Source organism: Cottoperca gobio, chromosome 23 (assembly GCF_900634415.1).
Source record: "Cottoperca gobio chromosome 23, fCotGob3.1, whole genome shotgun sequence".
Classification (NCBI taxonomy): Eukaryota; Metazoa; Chordata; class Actinopteri; order Perciformes; family Bovichtidae; genus Cottoperca; species Cottoperca gobio.
The window spans coordinates 9,546,408-9,569,250 of NC_041377.1; the positions used below are offsets into that span (position 1 = coordinate 9,546,408).

General features: G+C 42.4%; 1 protein-coding gene across 6 annotated transcripts in view; it reads left to right on the forward strand.

Annotated features, from left to right (window-relative positions):
* Positions 1-22,421, forward strand: part of kcnc2 (potassium voltage-gated channel, Shaw-related subfamily, member 2) — a 62,005-nt gene extending 39,584 nt beyond the window's left edge. The window contains exons 2-6 of one of the 6 annotated variants that reach the window (XR_003834522.1): positions 12,422-13,331; positions 14,724-14,894; positions 15,955-15,988; positions 19,848-19,941; positions 20,817-20,829. Coding sequence is in view for 5 of the 6 variants with exons in the window: in XM_029461583.1 (XP_029317443.1) it covers positions 12,422-13,331; positions 14,724-14,894; positions 18,890-19,026 (1,218 nt within the window). In the remaining variant the exon portion in view is untranslated. Of the gene's footprint in view, positions 1-12,421; positions 13,332-14,723; positions 14,895-15,182; positions 15,245-15,954; positions 15,989-18,889; positions 19,772-19,847 lie in introns of those variants that run through there. The other 5 variants (XM_029461585.1, XM_029461584.1, XM_029461587.1 and 2 more) reach the window with 5 other exon arrangements.
* The last annotated feature ends 422 nt before the right edge of the window (positions 22,422-22,843 follow it).

Sequence of the window (22,843 nt, forward strand, 5' to 3'; positions counted from 1 at the left end):
CTTCCGTTGGAGTCTCGACTTTCTGATCCTCCTCTATTTCAGATAATCATGTCAGACTCTCAGATGTGTCCCAGCCTTGAAATGTGATTAATGTCACATTTAGTCTGAGGACATTTCAACGTGGAATCAAAGGAATGCATCTTTTATTGGGAATCTGGGCCTTCAGTCAGCGTCCTCAGTGATGTGTGAGTGTGCATGTAATGGCATCTTGTGGGCTATTAAGATAAGCCATTATTTGTATAGCGGCAGCTTTCTTTACAGACGGGCGGAGCTTGTGGGGCGACGGCTGGAAGCTGCAATTCAACGGAGAGGTTTTAGAAAGAAAAGGGATGAAAGCTGTCAAATGTTGGAACAGTTCAATATTTATATCCAGATATTATCGCAGTGAGTTTCTACAAGCTGTCATCTACAACTTATACAAGTGTGGAACATGACAGGACTAAAGCATCATCACTGTTCATGTGCAGCCTGATATCTCTGCTGCTCCAGCGGAGACGTGCTCACTCAGACTTCAGGTCTCAGCGATGGGCAGCAAGATATTGACGGGCAGATGAAAGGGAGAGACAGCGAGACTGTTGGTTATATTTAGTATCACAGTCTCCCGGGGAACTTCAAGCGGGAGTATTTCTGTCTGACTGCAGAGGTTGAATGCAGCCTTTGTTTTATTCTGAGTGATGTTACGATAAGTCTTCACTGCTCACTTCAATATTTGTCTTACGTTCTTTGTGCTTTGTTTTTACCAGGCATGTTTTTGGGGCAACTTTGACAGGCAACAACAGAGGAGGAATATTATGTATTTAATGATGCAGGACGGGACAGAAAGCAGATGTTTCAGACACTTCCTGCTTTGTTAGTTGTTTTTAATCTTTGTTCCCAGAAACTTTGCTCACATAACGGACCAGGATATGTGACACCTTATCTTTAATAGAACTTCATACAGTTCAGGCAGGGAGAAGAGGAGAGGAGGCAGGGAGGAGAGGAGAGGAGGAGAGGAGGAGAGGAGGAGAGGAGGCAGGGAGGAGAGGAGAGGAGGCAGGGAGGAGAGGAGAGGAGGAGAGGAGGAGAGGAGGCAGGGAGGAGAGGAGAGGAGGCAGGGAGGAGAGGAGAGGAGGAGAGGAGGCAGGGAGAAGAGGAGAGGAGGCAGGGAGGAGAGGAGGAGAGGAGGAGAGGAGGCAGGGAGGAGAGGAGGAGAGGAGGCAAGGAGGAGAGGAGGAAGGCAGAGACCCAGCAGAGGAGTTCACTTTGAGGGAAGCTGCCTCTGTATCTGCTGCAACTTCTAAATCCTGCTACACACACACACACACACACACACACACACACACACACACACACACACACACACACACACACACACACACACACACACACACTTAAGGAAGTTATGAGCCTGATTCAGTGGTGGAAAAAGTACTCAGATATTGTTGATTAGTAAATCATTAATGAAGGAGGCAGGTGGATGAACTAGGATTCTGTTTACTCCTTTTCTTAGACTACATACTATAACTGTTGATGTTGGTCTCGAGGGAACTAAATACTGCAGCAGGGGATGTGTGTCTTCTGTGAGGTGTCAGCGGGACGTGATGAGCATTTGATCAACTTTACAGAAATACATTTATTTTATTTAAATACGGTTAGATTTGAAAATATTTTTGGTACATTTTGTGTGTGTGTGTGTGTGTGTGTGTGTGTGTGTGTGTGTGCGTGTGTGATTGAAGCTGTTCACACTGTTAGAATCACATTTGCACAAACAGTTTATTCAAGTTCTGTTTCCTAAAACTTTCATTCATATACAACTATTTTACAAATGCAGCTGCTGCCTGGACGACGTTTTTCAGATGAAGGTTGTGAATCCTTTTCTTTTGCAGCAAAAATGTTTCTTAATTATGTTTATGTTTTCATAATTGGGCGGCATTACACTTTTTCCCTTTTTCCTAAACTTTGTGGCTTTGCCAGTTTGTCACATGAGCACACATTTATCATGCCAGTTAAGTAAAAAATGTAACTTTAGATTAAAACAAATTGTTTGAAGTTTGCATCACTTAGTTTTATATTGTCACTAACTAGTAACACACACCTCACTGCTCACAATTTAGCAAAACTCCAACTTACATTGAATGACACATGACATCAGTGTGCTTCAGGTCTGCTCAGGTTTACACGTGTAAAGCACTTGGGGGGGGGGGGGACAGTAGGTGTTGAGAGGACATGAAAGTCGGACGTGCAGCGTGCACACACGTTTCTACGTTAAGCTGCATAAAGGACGAGAGACTTCCTTTGTGTCACTGAACATTTCCACTGGACGTGAATCGTGTGCTGCAGATTTGTCCAATATAAAGTCCTCTTCCTGGCTGCTGTCTGTCTCCACATGGACTTTGAAAGATGATGTGCAGATCCACATACTGCAGCTAAATGGATGTTTGCTGATATGGAGAAGGGTGTTGATCAGCTGTTCTTCTGAGCATGACATTGTTCGGTCAGGGTGAAATGCTCAGCTAATGTTAGTGAAACGCTCTAACCAGCTGTGGAGTCTATTTGACTTTTGTTTACAAGCTTGGCTTCATTGGTTACCAGGCTGCATGAAGAGCGAGGTGCTTCTGTCATGAAGGAGGTAATCAGTGTCGCTCCCTGGTGTGTTGTCAGAGATGTGGGTTGGTGATAATGTGGAGGACAGGAGGGGGGTCTCTTTGAAGAGACACAACACTGCTGAGTGACAGACAGGGATATCTCTTGCCGGGGGTCTCTGCTTCCAGCTGGAGCTGAGCCCTGTGTCTGTGGGAGAGACGGCTCTGCTGCGTGCATCCTTCTCTCTGCACATATGTCCACTGATGCTGCCGTCAGTTACTGTAAAATAAGGTTTTATTTCATCTTTACATGAAGGATTTAGTTGTTGTTTTATTTCCCTTAAAAAACTTATCTTGGTGTATTTTACATGTTTTATACTATCCGATAAAGCAGATGAGGACTGGACGATGCAATATGAATAATAATAATAATAATAATAATAATAATAATAATAATAATAATAATAATAATAATAATAATAATAATAATAATAATAATAACAATGAGCTTTATTTGTATAGCACCTTTCATACAAGAATTGCAGCCCAAAGTGCTTCACAGCCAAAACATAACAATTAGTACAAGATTAGACAGAATAAGAGCATTTACAGTACAATAATCACAGTGTTGATGTAAATTAGTCTGAAGTACCACTATAAAAATAGCATAATTAAAATTGTATAAAAATAGCTGAATTAAAATAGCAGATAAAATAGCCAAACATTTATGAAATCATTTAAATTAGTTTAAAGTGGCACCATTAAAAGGCTAAGATAAACATATATATAAAATATCACCATTAAAAGGCTAAAGTAAAGAGATATAAAATATCACTATTAAAAGGCTAAAGTAAAGAGATATAAAATATCACTATTAAAAGGCTAAAGTAAAGAGATATAAAATATCACCATTAAAAGACTAAAGTAAAGAGATATAAAATATTACCATTAAAAGGCTAAAGTAAAAAGATATGTTTTTAGCTTACTTTCGAAGATATTGAGAGAGCTTGCCTCCCTAATGTCTGCAGGTAAAGTGTTGCATAGCTTTGGTGCATAATTGCAAAAGGTTGCATCCCCAATTTTATTTTGGATGTTTCTGGGAACATTTAATAAACCAGTAGTGGTGCTAAAAGATTAGTACCACTTTGTTATCAGGCAGCTTTTTAAAAAAGTTTATTTCTGTCCCATTAGCTGCTAAATGATCGCCCACTAGTCCCTGACTGTGTTTGCCTGCTGTTTGGTGCTGAGCAGCTGGTGCACAGTGAGTTTATAGAGCTGTCTACTGATGAGGGCGATGACACTGAACCAAAACAGTACGTTTGTGGGTCGTAAAACCAAAACACTGAGCTGAAAGATGCTAACACACTCCCTGTAACGCTGCTTGTCCGCAGCTAATCTCTTTACTTCTGCACCCATCAGCCTAATATTTTGTATGCTCATGTATGTCTGTATGCTGGAGGAGGTTGCAGGGATTCATAAGTTTTGAAAAACCTAGTTAATTGACTGTACTATACCGTCACTGACTCCTCACTGCTCTTAAATCAAAACTCCTGCTGGAGCCGAATAAACAGCAGCCAAAGGTTGTTATAAGGATGGCTTTTAACGGGTCTATAAAGCAGTAAATAATTTACTAACCAATATTAAAGTAATTAGTTACAACTATAAACTATATTGAAAAGAGATGCTGTGATATCTACATTAGCTAAACATGTGTGTTTACATGGCGTTACATGTATGTTGTGTTGCATGCTGATCAGCTCATGTGGACGTGCAGTTCAACAAGTCTGCAGACTTCTTGTGTGCACACCGAGGGGAAGCCCTGAATCCAGATGGAAATTATATCACGCAGAAACGGAAGGCGAGCCTCATACGAGCTCAAACCCCACAGGTTTAATTATGTGAGTGTGTGTGTGTGTGTGTGTGTGTGTGTGTGTGTGTGTGTGTGTGTGTGTGTGTGTGTGTGTGTGTGTGTGTGTGTGCGTGCGTGCGTGTGCGTGTGTGTTTGAGATCCTCTTGGACTGTGTTAGCACCTCCGGGGTATCCTTGGTTTGGTGATGTCACGGCGGCTTATAGAGGACCTTAGCAGAGTGGCGGTGGACGGTGGTCTCAGGCCCCCACCCAAAGTGACAAACAGATGGTGGGAGTCCCGAGGAGTGGGAGCAGCAAGTGCATTGATTTGCTGAGCCAGCTGGGCAGTTTCTGAAACAGAGCCTGGGGGGGGGGGGGGGTTCAGTGGGACAATGCCAAGGTTTGCCCATCCAACATGTTTCTGTGCCAACAGATGAAAGGTTGAACCAAACAAATGTGCGAGCCATCAGGGTCGTTCTGTTTTTAGCTCTCTGAATATTTCAAATCCAAGTCGAGTCTCAGATCTCAGTCACAACATGACAAATCGCTTAGTAGCGTGGCAGCTAATTCTCCTTACTATAATATACATCATTCAGAAACTCAACATCTCTATTCCAGAATACTGTTTAACTACATAAAGGCTTCCTTCAAAATCACAGAGATGCATCACAGTCAAACTTCCACTCAGCTCAGAGACGGATCTTAAAACCTTAATAAGGTGACGTGATGCTTCATCAGCAGCTTCCCTGATGCATCACTTTGCACATTTGCTCTGCAGTAGGAATCTCACGGATCTCCAAATCCAGATTCGATTTGCTTTTCAATTTTAAGGTCACAATTTGATTCGGTTTTCAATTCGGTTTAAAAAAATAATTTCAGCACTGACGGCTACGGCTTTGTTTGATTCTGGATTCGTAAAGATCGATTATTGCTTTGACGACTGTCATTTATGAAAAAGATCGGCTACATTATATAAAGCGTATATATCCACGATGCTATATGGTGAAAGGTAAATAAATAAGATTTTTTATTTAAAATTAGATTTAAAATCTAAATGCTGAAGCTCAAACCTTTTCCCAAGCCTATTGTATTTTATTGTATTTTATTATATTTTACTGTATAGTATAATATAATATAAAATGGTAGGGTCCTTTATTTAAATAGAAAATCACTTTTTCTGATTTTTTTCTTACCTCACTTGCCGTTCTCAGATTATTTAAAATAATTAATAATTAGTGAATAAAATAAAATAAAACAGTGATATTATGTTTTCTTGTATTGAAGTTATTCTGAGTACGATACAGTTTGTTCCCTGGTGAAATAAGTTATTGTTATTACATTTTAAATGATTATAATAATTATTCTTATTCTTCACTAAAAACATTGAATCTTTATCCGGCACACTTTGTTCCACCTTGATTTAGAACAATGAAATGTCTGAGATTTAAATAAGAGTTTCTACGAGAGGGAAAAGATACAATTTAAATCTTAAATCTTAATTTTTACATTTTTAAATAATTTATGGAACACTTTGTGCAATCTGCTGCCGGCTCCAACAACTCAGACGAGGATCATTTGATCTGATTGTTGCCGGCCTGTTCGTCCACTATAACCTGCAGACCACCAAGTGTTTCCTTTGCACCAACGTGCTAATGTGACGTCCATGCCGGAGTATCAGTTACTGTTTACAACCCGTGCTGCATAGCTCCAGTGTCAGCGTCCTGGCACGCCGCCTCTGCCGGCGCCAGGCCAAGGAGCAGACGCTATCCGCCGGGGGATCTTGTGATCGGAGCCGTTTGAAATGGCATTTTCCTCATGTCTCTTCTGTTGGCCGAGAACAGGCAGAGTTCTAGGGAGTGGCAGAGGCATGTTGTGAAGAATGATGTGATTATAAAGAAGAAGATGCTTCAGGACTGTGACACATCCCATCAGTGTCTGAGGTGGTGATAAGGCTGCTAGCTGAATCTATTAGGTCCTGATACATTCCTCAGTCTGTACAGTACAAGATACAGAGCCAAGCTTTTAAAGAATGTCAGCTTCTCCTCCTAACGAGGTCCAAGACAGATGTGATTATAACGTGCCAGGAAACGTGATTGATTGATTGCAGCTCTTCCTGTGATTTTGTGTGTGTGTGTGTGTGTGTGTGTGTGTGTGTGTGTGTGTGTGTGTGTGTGGAGTGATACGAGTCTGAGCTTCATGTGATGCAGCATGAAAACAATTAACTCACACAATGACTTCACAGAACAAGTCTTGTTTTGGGAACTGGTGTTTCTTCCTCAGTTGTGTTAAGGCCCTGTCACACATATCCGTATGACAGAAACGTATGCCGACCCATACGAAATATCGGCAATAGGTTGATATAAATTAAGGGTAAGTTGTGATCGTTTGAAGGATGCAGACGATACGCCGAACACGCCAGACATATGGCCCTGTCACACATATCCTTATGACAGAAACATGCCGGCGTATATGAAAAGTAGCTCAAAATTTGTCCGAGTCCAAATACGTCCAACTTTTCCACAGCGGTGTTGTAGCTGACGTATACATAACGAATACATAATGAATTATTATACCTATGTCAAACATTGATAGCGTATCACTTACCTATTTAAAACGTATCAGACCGTCTGGCCAATGGAGCTGGAAAAGTGCCATTTGGTTCACGTCATGGTGATGCTGGAGAACAGAATGTACTCTTGTCGCAGCCTCTCAGCATCCTCCATGCTCTCTGATGATGGGTTGATGTATTCATCAAGATGTGTGAAGAAGTGTAGATGAGCTACTCAGCTACCCTATATACTATATTCAAACCCCAATAAGCTCCCAAAACGCTAGCTGAACGCTAGCTGTTCTGTAGAAACACGTTTAATAAATTACTCCGTCGTCAGGCATAATGTTAACATAGGGTAGGAATAGGTTATCCACTCGTTATCAATAAGTTGGCTGTAGGATTCACCGTCAGCCGACGTAGCCTATATCTAACGTTACCTCTAACGTATTCACGTAGGTATTGACGTACTGTATTCCGTATTCACGTATGTCTAACGTAACGTAACGTCTGCATATCTAAGCACACGTCGGATACGTCCAGTAATTTTGAACATGCTCAAAACATCAGCGTTCAACAACGCACCCCAGCGTAACACCGCCTGCTCTTAACGAATACTACTTATACCTTACCTTATATCAACGTACTCCAGCGTATTGCCGATATTTTGTATACGCCATATTTGTGTATATCTTATGTATTCGTCTGATACATTTTGTATAAGTAAGTGATGCGCTATCAATAGGTTAGACATGCGTGTCTGTATATGTTCACTTTCCGATCCGATGAAAAGTTGGACGTATTTGGACTCTGACAAATTTTCATATACACCGGCATACGTTTCTGTCATACGGATATGTGTGACAGGACCTTGAACTACATTAGACTATTATTTGATTCAATGTCAAATCAGCCCTTCAGATACAAACCTGTGAGCACACAGTTATTTATGACGTTATTTAATAAAACCAAGAAGCTGCATTTTCTTAGTCCAGATCTAAGTTTACTCCATACGAAGGATCTGAGCCAGGTATTCTAATCTTTTAGGACCTTATTCTAAAAACAATATAGGAATAATTTCTGTGGGAAATCAGGCTCAGAAACATGAAGTGAGTTCAGATAAGGAGTTTGTTCATCTCCGGAGAATTAGCAAGCTAGCAAGCTAGCTAACTAGCGGACAGCTGGCCAGTTAGCTAGCTTGCTAACTCCGTATACAACACAACACATAGACGTGTTTAACGCCAACACTTCTTCACATTCTGTTGATAATGTTTGTTCATTTTTCTTATATTTAAAATTTAAATTCTGGCATGTCTTACACATTGTACCTTTAAATTAGTACCGGTAAACAGTTTTGTCTTCACTGTGAATCATCTGTCCAGTTGTTGTTTATAGTGAATAAGAGCAAACAGGTACTTGTAAGAGGAGAAAAAAGAAGCTTTTTCAGTCTTAGAGCATGAAGTAAAATGCCTTTCTAGTTTTTCATTACAGCGTGCATAACAATCTTGTTATTTTTACCTCAGACCATCAGTGAACTCTGTTCGGTTGTGTGTGTATACAGGGTGTCAGTGTGTGCATGTTAGTGTAATGTGTATGCATGTACGTCTGGTGGCTTGTTTAATGTGATATGATGATATATCTTCTGCAGACGTGATCGCAACTAAATGAAAGCCCAGCACGGGACGGCCGTTTTCATTAGTTTGCGCAGCTAAAGGAAACAGCTCAGCTGTCCTGCTGCTGCTTGCAGACGATTCATGATGAGAGGCACGCGGAGATAAAGACACAGAGGGGGGACATCGGGAGACAGTCCGGATTGAGCGGCAGGAGGAGAGTTTGCATGTTTCAACACCTCTAATTCAATCAAAGCTGTCAGCAGCGTGTTCTGCATTTCAGATTATTTTGTTGTTGGTGGTAAATTATTTTTCTACTTCTAGTCATCGGATGATTCATCATATTATCCTTAAATATCATCCAAATATGCTTAAAACTCTTAAAATGAACTAATCATACGAGAGTCACTTTACCTGATTCATCATTAAAGAAAAAGTATATATGTATTTATATATATATATATATATATATATATATATATATATATATATTTGTATTTATATATATATATATATATATATATATGTATATGTATATATATATATAAAAACACATGCATTTATATATATATATATATATATATATAGGAAGTGAGAGTACATGGTAACAGCAGTAGATTGAATGCACACAGTTCAGCAGCAGGGCGACCCAAATAGTGGCGATGATATTTTGGGAGTGTGTGAGTCATGCAATCCAAAAACAAAGCAGGGTGTGAAACGACTTCTTCAGGGCTCAGTAGGCAGAGCGCACCAGTGTTGGATTGTGGGAGGAAGGTGGAGAAGGAGCATAGTAGGCTGCGTGTGTGGAACTGTGCTCCGTCTAGCTCTCAGAGCAGGCTGTGGATGTTTGCATGTGAGCTCTGCATCTGACAGGTGTTTCAACACTTTACAGAATAAGTCACATCTGTATGTGTCTCATCATTTCATACTGTTAGCAGACAGACTCCGCTGCAGTGTATGAACATGCTATCATTTAGCCAAATAAAGATTAAAGTTACTTCTCATTTAACAGAATATTTGTTTTCTTGAAATATAACTTTCTATTAATAGCAGGCAGTGCTTCACACAGTGTGGGTGCACTCTGCTGTATTACCAGCCCCATCAGCTAATAAGATAATTCACTGAAGACAGATAAACAGGCCGATGTTTATCTGTTGTGTTGCAACTATTTTGCGCCGGCTAAATGCTGGCTGGACTTGACTCTGGCATGATGGAAGGTGGTTTGTTTCCACATAAAAAGGAAAGAAAATGTCCGCCGTGTGGGAGTATTACACGTCTCGGAGAAAGATCAGTGACATGCACTTTGTCAGACATCATTTCTTTCCAGAAATGCGAGCACACTCGGGTATTGGAGAAATAATGAGCTTTGTGACAGTGAGCGTCTGAGCAGTGGAGGATGCTCACAATAAAGCTTTAGTATTTGTATCATACAGGTACAGGTAGTTCTCAGCCTCCCTGGTAAAGTCTACTCCAAGGTACTGGAAAGGAGGATTCGGCCAGTAGTCGAACCTCTGATTGAAGAGGAACAATGCGGATTCCGTCCTGGTCGTGGAACAACGGACCAACTCTTCACTCTCGCAAGGATCCTGGAGGGGGCCTGGGAGTACGCCCATCCGGTCTACATGTGTTTTGTGGATCTGGTGAAGGCGTATGACCGGGTCCCCCGGGTGATACTGTGGGAGGTGCTGCAGGAGTATGGGGTGAGGGGGTCACTTCTGAGGGCCATCCAATCCCTGTACGCCCAAAGCGAGAGTTGTGTCCGGATACTCGGCAGTAAGTCGGACTCGTTCCCAGTGAATGTTGGCCTCCGCCAGGGCTGCACTTTATCGCCAATCCTGTTCGTGATTTTCATGGATAGGATATCAAGGCGTAGTCGTGGAGGAGAGGGGTTGCAGTCCGGTGACCTGAGGATCTCATTGCTGCTCTTTGCAGATGATGTGGTCCTTATGGCATCATCGGTCTGTGACCTTCAACAGTCACCGGATCGGTTCGCAGTGTGCAGCGGTTGGGATGAGGATCAGCACCTCAAAATCTGAGGCCATGGCTCTCAGCAGGAAACCGGCGGATTGCCTACTCCGGGTAGGGAATGAGCCTTTACCCCAAGTGAAGGAGTTCAAGTATCTCGGGGTCTTGTTCGCGAGTGAGGGGACGATGGAGCGAGAGATTGGCCGGAGAATCGGAGCAGCGGGGGTACTACAGTCACTTTACCGCACCGTTGTGACGAAAAGAGAGCTGAGCTAGAAGGCAAAGCTCTCAATCTACCGGTCGATCTTCGTTCCTACCCTCACCTATGGTCATGAAGGCTGGGTCATCAGGATCACGGGTACAAGTGGCCGAAATGGGTTTTCTCAGACGGGTGGCTGGCGTCTCCCTTAGAGATAGGGCGTCAGCTGCTCCTTTACGTTGAAAGGAGCCAGTTGAGGTGGTTCGAGCATCTAGTAAGGATGCCACCTGGGCGCCTCCCTAGGGAGGTGTTCCAGGCACGTCCAGCTGGGAGGAGACCCCGGGGAAGACCCAGGACTCGGTGGAGAGATTATATCTCCTCACTGGCCTGGGAATGCCTCAGGATCCCCCAGTCGGAGCTGGAGGATATGGCCCGGAAAAGGGAAGATTGGGGTTCCTTACTGGAGCTGCTGCCCCCGCGACCCGATCCCGGATAAGCGGTGGACGATGGATGGATGGAGGTACAGGTAGTTGTATAGCGAAGAAGGCTTTGAAGCAGTTAAGAATTTTTTTTTTTTTTTTAAAACACTTTTTTTTTTCTTTGTTTCTCTGGCACCGAAGGGAGGATGCATAACAACAAAAACATCGATATCTGCCCAGAATTTCACAATCAGTGCTTCTCTAACTTCAACAAATCAAATAGTGTTTCCCCGTATACGTCACAGAAAGCAGGTGAGTATATTGCGTCCTAACAAATGCATTCTTTCATGTTGGCAGTAAATATGCAGCCAAGATGATTATTTGCGATCCCTATCTCTGCCCAACTCCGCCTTGTTACCCAGACACGAGGGACGAGTGAGAAGATGTTTTCACATAAAGCCAAGTCAACACTGTGACACGTGTTGCCTTCTGTACGGAGACATGAAGAATGATCACAGACGCTGTTGGAGTCACACAATGTCGCCCGTAATGCCCAGAACTATTCTGAGAATCAATACATTTGTTAGGTAGGTTTGTTAATTAGACAGTTTTGTCACAAGTTTCCTACCAAGTGGCCATCTTAAGGTCTGGAGTTGTGTCAGTCACACAATATGCATCCTTCAGTTTAGCTGTTCACCTGTAGTACACATGCAACCTGTAATGAGGAGTCACAACTAAACACATATTTATTGTCAGGGGTCACATGCTAAAAAGGTTGGGAACCACTGCATACCGTGCATGCACACCCTGACATTACATACAATGTAAGTACATGGAAAAGTGTTGTGACTTAATTAATTAAAGTTAATTACATTTAAACAAATTCACAAAATTCAGAAGCACAGAAACTGATTGTGAAGTCTGATGTTTGCTTTGCTCCCTGCTTTACTGCCGACTGGCCAACAAACCAGCAGCAGTAAATTAAATCTGGATTCATCTGCATTCCCGTGCTACATTCCCACCAGGAGCGAGGGGGAAGTGTGTGTTTATTTGTTGCGCTTGCTAATAGATTGCTCCTCTCTCTGGAGTCCATTCAAATTGATGCACGTTAATTTACCTTGTCTGAGTTCACTGTCATCTCAAAAGTAAATTAATTGATTTTTGTTGGTGCATGTTTCCTCAGCCGCTGTATTTACAACGTCGTTTGAAATGCACGGGATGGATTGATAGTAACGTATGTTTTTCTCTTCTTCTCTTTCCCTCTCCTGTAGTTTATAGCCTTTGCATCTTTGTTCTTCATACTCGTCTCCATCACCACCTTCTGCTTGGAGACTCATGAAGCTTTCAACACCATCATCAACAAGACTGAGCTGATGCGGAACAGCAGCGTGCCGGACTCAGGCCCGCAGTACGAGATTGAAACTGACCCTGCGCTCACCTATGTCGAGGGCGTTTGCGTCTTCTGGTTCACCATCGAGTTCCTGGTGCGTGTGACCTTCTGCCCGGTCAAGTTGGAGTTTATTAAAAGCGTTCTCAACATCATCGACTTTGTGGCGATCCTGCCTTTCTACTTAGAGGTTGGGCTGAGTGGCCTTTCTTCGAAGGCTGCCAAGGATGTGTTAGGTTTCCTCAGGGTGGTGCGCTTTGTTCGTATCCTGCGTATCTTCAAGCTAACGCGCCATTTTGTGGGGCTGAGGGTGCTGGGCCACACGTTACGGGCCAGCACAAATGAATTCCTGCTGCTCATCATCTTTCTGGCGTTGGGAGTATTAATTTTTGCCACCATGATCTACTACGCCGAACGAATCGGCGGTGGGAGCATCCACACCGAGTTCAAGAACATCCCCATTGGCTTCTGGTGGGCCGTGGTAACCATGACAACGCTGGGTTACGGCGACATGTATCCAAAGACCTGGTCGGGCATGGTCGTGGGCGCATTGTGCGCCTTGGCAGGTGTGCTGACGATAGCCATGCCTGTGCCCGTTATCGTCAATAACTTTGGGATGTACTACTCCCTGGCCATGGCCAAGCAGAAGCTGCCCAAGAAGAGGAAGAAGCACATCCCACAGGTGGTGCAGAGAGGCTCCCCCATCTACTGCAAAGCAGATCTCAACACCACCTGCAACAGCACTCAAGGGGACCACACCAAGGGGAGCAGGGTACTAGAACGCAACCGCTCAGGTAAGACCAGGTGGGAGGGAAAACTATGAGCAACCACATCTTGGTAGTAAATCTCAGGTTACATCGGACGAGGTTTTATATCTCAGGGAGAAAGCAGTAACCCTAACCCCCGGAGACTCGCTCCCTCACAGCAGCTCGTCGCCTTCATCTCTCCTTTAAGGTTTTCTAGAGCAGGAGATGATAAGAGTCCTTGTGTCCAAGTCTTTCTTCCTGTAGGGATTGTTCATGTGTTGTTGTTCAGACTTTGAGGCCCTCAACAGTCATTTACTCTTTCACACTTCATATACTGGAGCAGACATTCCTGAGGGTGCAGCTCGTCACAGTCTATTTGTTTATTAGGTTCATTTTAAATACACAGCCTGCAGGTTACGTTTCTCTTCAGGGTTTTAGATCGCCTCATGCTTAATATTCCAATGTTTAAAGTACTGAAGGATTATCTCAGGTGAGAGGGCAGGCCAGGATTTACTCTGCACTAAAGACTAATATTAAACCTTTACTTTAAAAACCTTTATTTAAAGGTAACACTTTCTATGACGCCAATATCTATAATGCATTATGAACAAACTTACAATCTGCTTATAGCATTGTACAATTATAATTCTAAAGACTTATGAAACATTTAATAAAAGCTTATAGGGTTAAGTATCGCTGATTCAATTATATTGTATAACTATAGTGAAAGCAAACAATGACCATTAATAGTGACTTATTATAACTGATTTATAATGCATTATAAAAAGATTATATTGTAATTGGGGAATTATAATACATATAATACTTTATAATTATTATAAAATCAAGCATAATGAATATTTTTGGTTGCTTATTATTGTATGCAGATTATAATGCATTATAAGTATGTGTATTATAGACATGGGCGTCATATTGACTGTTGGCTGTATTCTGCTGATCCTTTTACACTCGCAGTATTATGGTATGTAACGTTCACTGAACTCAGCAAGACTTCCACATGTTGAGTGTTGTAAGGAGGTCGTAGTAAAAGTTTATTTAAAGTATTTGTATGTGCTGTCCTTTTGGTAAAAATCATTTGTTATCATACATATACTATATACTTATACTCGGACTTAATTCCAAAAGTAAACAGATTTTATTGTCATAAACAAGAATAATGTGGAGCTCCGAACACCGTCTGACCTTTGACCTGCACCGCGGAGCATAAATAAAATGTGCTTTTCCTTTTAAATCAGGAAGTATGTTTTATATTAAGTGGATTCTGCAATGAGGATTTCTTCACAATAATAATGTATTCTTCAGTAACACTGTAACAACACACACACTTTTATTTATACATCTCAAAATCACAGTTTAAAAATGTTCTTCTTGAAGTCATTGTTGAAATGTTCCTGTGAGCGCGCCTGTTTCTGCTCTCAGTGCTGTCAGCCGACTGCAGCGGGGGCAGTGACCTCACCTTGTCTCCAGAGGAGAGGGTCCCCATGCGGAGGTCCAGCACCCGGGAACAGGACCGGCGGAGCGGGGGCATGTGCTTCCTGCTCGCTGCTAGTGACTACACCTGCCCTGCAGACGGAGGCATGCGACAAACAGGTAACTGCACGTGCAGTTCAAATGTTTTCAACAGGATCTCATTGAAGTACGGATGAATTTATTATGTCAGTTTGAAAAACAATATTTTCTCTAGAGGATGATTCTGAAATCCACGCTTGCTATTGTGCATTAATACTGAATCATGTTTCATTAGTCATCACTGGGTTTCATCTCATGTGGAATGTTCTTGAATTTGTATTTCACATGTGTGTAAAAATACAAATGTCAGAGCTCGACATCTTTTAAGAAAATCAGTCAAAGTCCTCATCAGCTGATCCGTATCCTCAGTGACGCGGACGCCAGCATCCCTGCAGCGGGGAAGGCTGTTTGTTGAGGCATAGTCGGCTCAGGTAACGTCACCTGTGGATCTCTGCAGTGACACAGAGCATGGCTTTCTTTAAGCAGTTCTGAGGGGCAGCAGGTTCCGTGCAGCTGACACGGAGCTGATGCTTCATCACAATTTATTCATGTTTTCTTGTTGCCTGGAAACACTTGAATAAATGTAAAGTGTCTCACTTGTTTGGCTGTTGCCAGTTTCATTTCCCATCAGCCAGTGTATCATCTGCCCCCGAGGTGATGAGACACCAGCAGATATTTAGAAATATGAGGACCAATATAATAAATTTTAATCCCACCGACTCATAAACAATTTGACTTCATTTGTTAAATGTAATCACCAGGTAATACTCTGCATTTGTTTACAGATTCTTTCTTTTATGGAATTAACCCTCATAGTTCCATAAAGACAACAAAAAGAGGCTATAGGAAATGATATATAATAAGTATATTAATAATAATAAATCTAGTTTAAAGAGCAAACAAGGTACATATCCTCGTATATATATTAATGAAGGAGACTTTGCTCTGTTTGCTCCTCCAGCGTCTCCTGCTTATCGTTTCTGTTTTGATAATGTTGAAACTTTACTGGCAAAGATCACGACACAGAAAGCTTTCCCAGATATCAGGACAGTATTCATTGGATCAAGCTAAAGAAGTTCCCCTCTGCTCACACTGAGGTCGTGCTGCAGCAGATGTTTAAATAAAATACTTTCTGTTCCAGCCGACTGAAACACTACCAACACACGAGGCCTGAAGTATGTGTGTTAGATGAATTCCTCCGTTTTATCTCCAGCATCTTGAGGCATTAATGTTAATCTGCGCTGTAATGTGGAAGCGGTAAACCTAATCATCCTCCTGCTCAGTGTTATTGCTTCATCTTATAGGCTCATAGTGCTGCTGTGCTCTCTGCAGCAGGTCAGCGCTGTCGTCCCGTTAGACATGCTGTCAAGTCAAGATGCTGTTCAATTGAATTTCAGCTCCTGTTTCGTAAGAAGGATTGAAATCATCATTAAGGTTTACTCTGAGATGCACTAGAGGATAAACCCTGCCTTCTCGCCATCCATTTTCGATGTAGGCGTCCGAGCAGCTGTGCCTTGGTCTATGCTGCTTTAGTTTTATACACTGATGCATAAAACATCAGGTGCTTACTAGTCCCTGCGACCTGTTGGCAAACACCCAGGCTGCCCTTTGTTCTGCCTGCTCGGCTGGTTCTGAAACAGCCCACTAACACATGGTGCCGTGTGCAGTTGGTAATGTGGCCACGTCTCCACGAGCTGTTCTCATGATGCTGCTGCAGCCGTGCTCCACTGACCATCCGGCTGCTGCGGCTCGCTTCTCTATTTTGCACAAGCGTGCATCACATGCTGCAATATTAGCGTATTAAAAGCATCTTTTCATCATCATCATCATCATCATTATATTTGATACATGATGTGCATGTTGGTTGTGTTAATATACATTATTTGAATAGATTTACTCAGATGATGCCGTGATATACTGATATACTGCTAATATATGATTCTATTGTTAAACCCTACAAGTTTAAGAATAACAATATATCTTATTTGACTGATTTCACACTTAACTCTGGCAGACTGGACTTTTAACCACACAGGCGTTTGTAAAGAGGAGTTAGAGCAGGTCACACCAGCGCCTGCCGAGGAGTTACTCGCCTGAAAGTTCATCAAAGGGGATTGAATTCGTCCCTTCGCTCGCATAGAATGGAAGTGAACAGAGCGAATGTTAACTTTGTGCGTGTGTGACCTCACACCTCTTCCTAACTGGACATGATGCAAACGAGCGAGCTAGTTATTCTGCTCCAGGCGTCGGCTCTCTTTCTGCGATGTTTCGGACACTTATTCCACCTCCAACCTGTGCTCATTCGCCAAAATCGATGAAGCTTCCGTGTTCCTTACAGTCAGCTGTAGCTGAGCTGAGGAAATTATTAAAACGTTGACGTTAGTTTATATAAATACTATAAATAAACTATAAATAACACTAATTTGCAGAGGGAGAAATCTCAAAAGTGGCAAAAAGATCTCAACCCCTCCTGCGATACTTTGTATCTGGATCATTTCTCGTGCTCCATCCGCCCAAGTTCACTCGCTGCATATTAGGATGAGGTGTTACTGTGGAGGGTGAAGCGTTCTGATTGGTTGAAGCGTGTAACTAGCTTACATAGCTAGTTACATTGACGTCCAGTTAAACTAAATACCAGACATAGATATTAATGCAGCTAATGTCAAATAACTACCGGCAGCCTCTTCGCCTAAACCAGCGACAAAATGACAAACATCCAACAGGTTTACAGTTTCTAAATAATATCTAATATTAACACTAATACAATCAAATCATCTACAAGTTGTGGACTGTGTTTGTTTGTATCTTGTTTCACTTTATCTTTAAAAACTAGTGACAACGAGTTGAAAATGAGTAATTGCTGTAAACCCAGTTTCTTTATTGGAATTTTGTTAAATTGCTTCGTCAAATAAAAATAATTCTAATGTATTAGCTCAGTTTCCCTTCATCTTGTGTGACTACAATGCTAGTAGGGGGGTGTCTTTGAATAATAAATGCTTCCAAGATGGAATAACAGGAGGACTTTCCATCCGATTCTGCCAACATGGCTGAATGCAGCATGGAGCCAGTAGTCCTGCTGATTTCATGGATTCTGATGTCACAAAGTCTGCGGCGAGGTTAGATGAGCGTTCAACGATCACATCCATGGTGGATTCATTCCATCCAGGTGTGTGAGTGAGCACATTATTGTTAATGAGTGGAACCAGACACAAGTAAATGGTCGATTGCTCCTTTTCGATTAGTTGAATTAGACTTAACTTTGTATTTTATTGAAATGTAACTGCCAGCAGTGTTTGCTCTGCAGCCATTGTTAGACTTACAACTGAAGCAGAACATTTCTCCTCCTCGGCTGCTTGTAATTACAGTCAAATTCAGTCGTATAAATATAATATACTTACTGTTCTTGTGCGGTCTTTTATTAGCTGTGTCTAAGATTAATTAATTAACGTCCTTAATTCCAATGGGACGGTGCGACGTGTGTTTTCTGATCAGATAATGTTTCCAGTGTATAAAACTGCTTCTTGGGGATTAACGCAGCCATTGAAGTTATTTCTCTCTTAAAGCCGCTGTCACACATAAACTGCAACCCTGAAGTTACCTGGAGGAGCTGCATGTGAGCACAGACATATTAAAATCATTCGGCCCAGACATTAAACCGACTTTTCTCTGCCTGGCAGTAAGTCTGTGTCATGTCCGACTCCTGTGTGAATAGATGTCCGGAGAACGAGAGGGCGTGATGACGTTGTTTCTATCGCGGCTGGTGCAAAACCGAAAGTAAACAAACATCCGATGGTGTAGAAACAACAACGTCTAACTAGATTGAGATTCAGGACCAGGGCCGACGCCAAAATCAAGTACATAAAATGGGCTTAAGACTCCAATCTGCCTCAGTCAGTCAGGTGCTGTGCATGCTCTCACCGTACAGTATGCTCCTGTTGCTCTCTCACTGCTGTCTCCTGTCTTGTCTCGGTTCACTTGGCTGGCTCGGACTCGGATCGTTGCCTGCCTGCCTGTGTGTGTTTATGTCCTGCACAACCACCTCCACCACCACCTCTCTGTTGCCCCCTCATCTGAAGGCTATGAAAAATCCCGGAGCTTAAACAACATAGCGGGCATGGCTGGTAACGCCCTGAGGTTGTCTCCTGTGACCTCGCCCTACGGATCACCCTGCCCGCTGCGGCGCTCTCGCTCCCCTATCCCCTCCATCCTGTGAGACGTCCAGCTCTGGGCCACTTTGGCCTAAACCCCCAAACAAACACCTCCCTTTGGTATCTGAACTCTAGATATTGTTGTGGATAAGTATTTAACTTTGTAGCTGAGACTAGCGTTAGGGCGGCCTGAGCAACTCTCACTTCCCCTTTTCCTTGGAGATAGATGTGCTGAGTTAACATCTGTCAGTAACTCATCAGTTCTCCTGGAGTTCCTTTAGTTCAATAATGTCCTACTTTGAGCCTTGCAATAAAAGAACTCAGAAGTAGCAGCCATTACATTTAATAAAGGACACATGAATAATCAGGGATATTAGATGTTGCTATGTTTAGATACCTTGAAAAAGACGTGCTTCCAGAAAAAAGAAAGAGAGATGTCACTTAATTTTAACCTCACACAACTGTGACTTCATCTACTTTGTTTTTGGGAGGATTTCAGGACTCACAGTCTGTCACTCTTCACCTGCTGCTGGGCCTGCTCATGTTTTTGCATGGATCATCCTGTAACCATCGTCTGCAAACAATGTGGCAAGGAAGACCGTGAGGAGAGCTATGTATATATATACATTTGAAAGGGTATTTTTGAATCTAATTTTATTACGTTGGAGTTTAGGGGGTACACTGGACTTGTATTGTGTCTCATTTTGCCATCGGCTTCATCAACAATCCACCAAGGAGACCGGAGACGCAGAGTGCCAGCTGGGTGTTTGTTTCTCTCTGCATGTGGGTTCTTGCTTGTCTTAACTTTCTCCCCACCTCCTTTATGTTTTATTTTCTTTGACGAAGTGCCACCAAAGCTGTTATGTCTCTGGTTGTTTACTCACAGATAACTGCAAAGAGGTTGTCTTTACTGGTATCACACAAGCAGAGAGCAGCGTTCTATCTTAATGGCTTGGGGAAGGCACCGCCATGGCGGAAAGGTAACCTGCTGACCAGGTGTGAGGGTCGGTCGCAGTGCAGACCCCTCTCACACTGTCGGTCAAGAATTAAGATTTGTGTTTTTGTTTGTGCGCTTTAAAAGCGGGGGTTATTCAACAGGAAGAGAACCTGTGTGTTCTCCTGATGGCACTAGTAAAGCTGCAGCTTGTAGCATTTGAATCAGTGGATAATTACCACATAATACTGAGACACAAGTATGATCAGAGTAAACAACATTATTCAGGAGAAAACTGCATTTTGCATCATGTACCGCCCGATTTGGTTGAACATTTGCACAATTCACACCCTAAGGGCAGATTGTGTTTGTAGCTGCACAGTTTCACTGAAGATGCTCCGTCACTAAGGGCTAATAACTGCTCTCAACACTAAACCCATGAACCTGAATCCCTCAGAACAAACCTGATATTAAACCGACGGAGCCTTTGCTTTATTCACTCACTATATTTCATAAATTGCCTCTGTGCAGCAACAGGTGTGGGACAGTAGACACACCACGCTGCGATGTGCCTCACCCATCCCTACAGTACGTCTTCACCAGGAGCAGATGGTTGCTTAGTAACTGGCTCACAGCTAGATGCATGTTACACATAACTCGCCAACAAAATCTAACAATTAAAAGGAAGAGCTCCTGCAAACATTTCTCTTTGTGCACTACATTATTGAATCACCCCCCCAACTAAAGAAGTGCAATATATAACAGAGCTGTCAGAGTTCTGCTCATCAGCTGACTGGTCCTCTGTTCCTGTTTGTTTGTGCATATTGTCTGTGCATGGCAAGCTCTTCTGAATTGATGCTCAAAGACATATTATGTATTTCTGATATGTAGAGATGAGAGTTGTGTTTATATTTTATTTAGACGATTCATTCCCTATTTGAATGACGGTGGGATAAGTCATCAGACCTATTGCAGCGGCTACTCCTACAGGACACTGTGGACGCGGAGGCACGCAAAAACTATTGACTGACAGCCGGCCGGCCGACGACTCAGTGAGCAGGAAAGGAAGTTAAAGATCAAAAGGAAATCCTGGGAGGACTTTGATACGCGTTTACCTTTTGCTGATTTCTCGTTTTGTTTTCCTGTGGAGTAAAAAAAGGAGAGCAAAGTGGACACATCCTTAAAAGAGACTGTATAGATATTGCTCCTGTAAATACAACACAGCACATTTGGGCTGAGCGGCTCCGTCCACACATCTGTCTTTTGGCGAGTCAGGTAACGAGGTGGTTGGTTGCCAAGTGACGCTCAACGTCAATCACTTTTCTTGCTGTGGTATCCCTCCTCGCAATAAGTGTATTAAGATGTATCGGTTGAGGCACTTTGTGTACTACAAATGGAGTGTATTTATATATGAAAATCTACATACAGTATATACAGTATAGAGAGACAAACGTGCTAAATTGAATAAATGTGACATTAAGGTCATCTCTGCTTTTGTTTCCCAAGGTAATTTTCATTAGGTTAAGTGCTCTGCTGTGTGTGTGTGTGTGTGTGTGTGTGTGTGTGTGTGTGTGTGTGTGTGTGTGTGTGTGTGTGTGTGTGTGTGTGTGTGTGTATCCTAAGACACCGGGGTAAGATCTGCAGCTTGAAAGCTCAGCAGAGACCAATGAGTGGACTCGATTCTGTCACTCTTGCAGTTAGTTTTAGTACAAACATGAATGAGACAGAGTTCCCCTGTGATGCAGTCGCCGTTGTAGAAGTCCCCCCTGCTGTGCATATAACATGCAGCTACCCTGCGTTTGTGCTGCAGATGTTTGTCTCTTCACAAACCAAATTATTCTTACCAGACAAACTGCATAACTTTATTTTTTCAAAGTGTTCCCCTTGTGGGGGGTGGAGCAAAAGTGTAGCAGAAGTTTACCAAGTTATAAAGTGGGACTTCTAGAATGGCTACATCTGCACAGTAGCATGAACCCATGAACCCAAACAATCAGATCGGATTTGCAATAAGAACCCGAAAACAAAACACCGATCCACACTGTGATGCCAGCTGCCCGTCAAAACAAGTGAGAAGTGAGAGAGAGCAGCTCTGAAGGAGAGCACTGGCAGGAGGCACGACTCGTGTCATGTGTCCCCCTGCACCCACAATCCTCCTCGTGCAGTACACACGCTGCTTTACTCTTTGAGTTGACAAAGGTACCGTTCGTTGTATATTTTTAGGATGACGTTGTGACTTGAATAAAAAAAAGGTGTTTATTTTTTCGAATCCAGAACATGTATTTTTGTGTCTTACTGTTGAGTACATTGCTCTTATTTATAAAAGTCATGGTGGTCCGATGCTGTGCTTCTCCATCGCGTCCTCAAACTGTCAGGGTTTTGATCCGAGTTCATGTTTTGTATGTTTTACTGTGAGGAAAATTCTAGTTTGAAGTCTGTATTTGTGGAGCCTTTTGTTGGCATTCTAAAGTGCATGCTGAAAAAATTGTCAAATTGTAAAAAAATAAAACAAAATGATGACATACTGTATATCACGTTTAAAACAATGTGTATAGAGTAAAGGTAAACGCTATGTGAGGGATTCACATAAACTATTTATCTTTTAACTGATTGTTTCTTTCCTTTTTTGCCTGACATGTTTTCTTCCTCACGCCGATTTTGGTAAAATATGTGTTCAGCTTTATTCATTGTTTCCTGATTCAATGATGAGCTCTTAAAACTTCTATCCACATAGTGGTAAATCATGTCCAGCTTCACAAAAAGCATCTGAACAACAATGCAAACAGAAAGGAAGAACTTGTCTATTAAGTGAGATCCCATCACAAGTGTTGCCAGGTGTGAACAGGGTTTAATGAGCGACTTGGTGCTTACACTCTGCTTCTTGCAGGTCTTCATATTGCACTTCCTATTGCAAATGTAATTCATTCAATGTTGAATTATAAGCTCGCCTG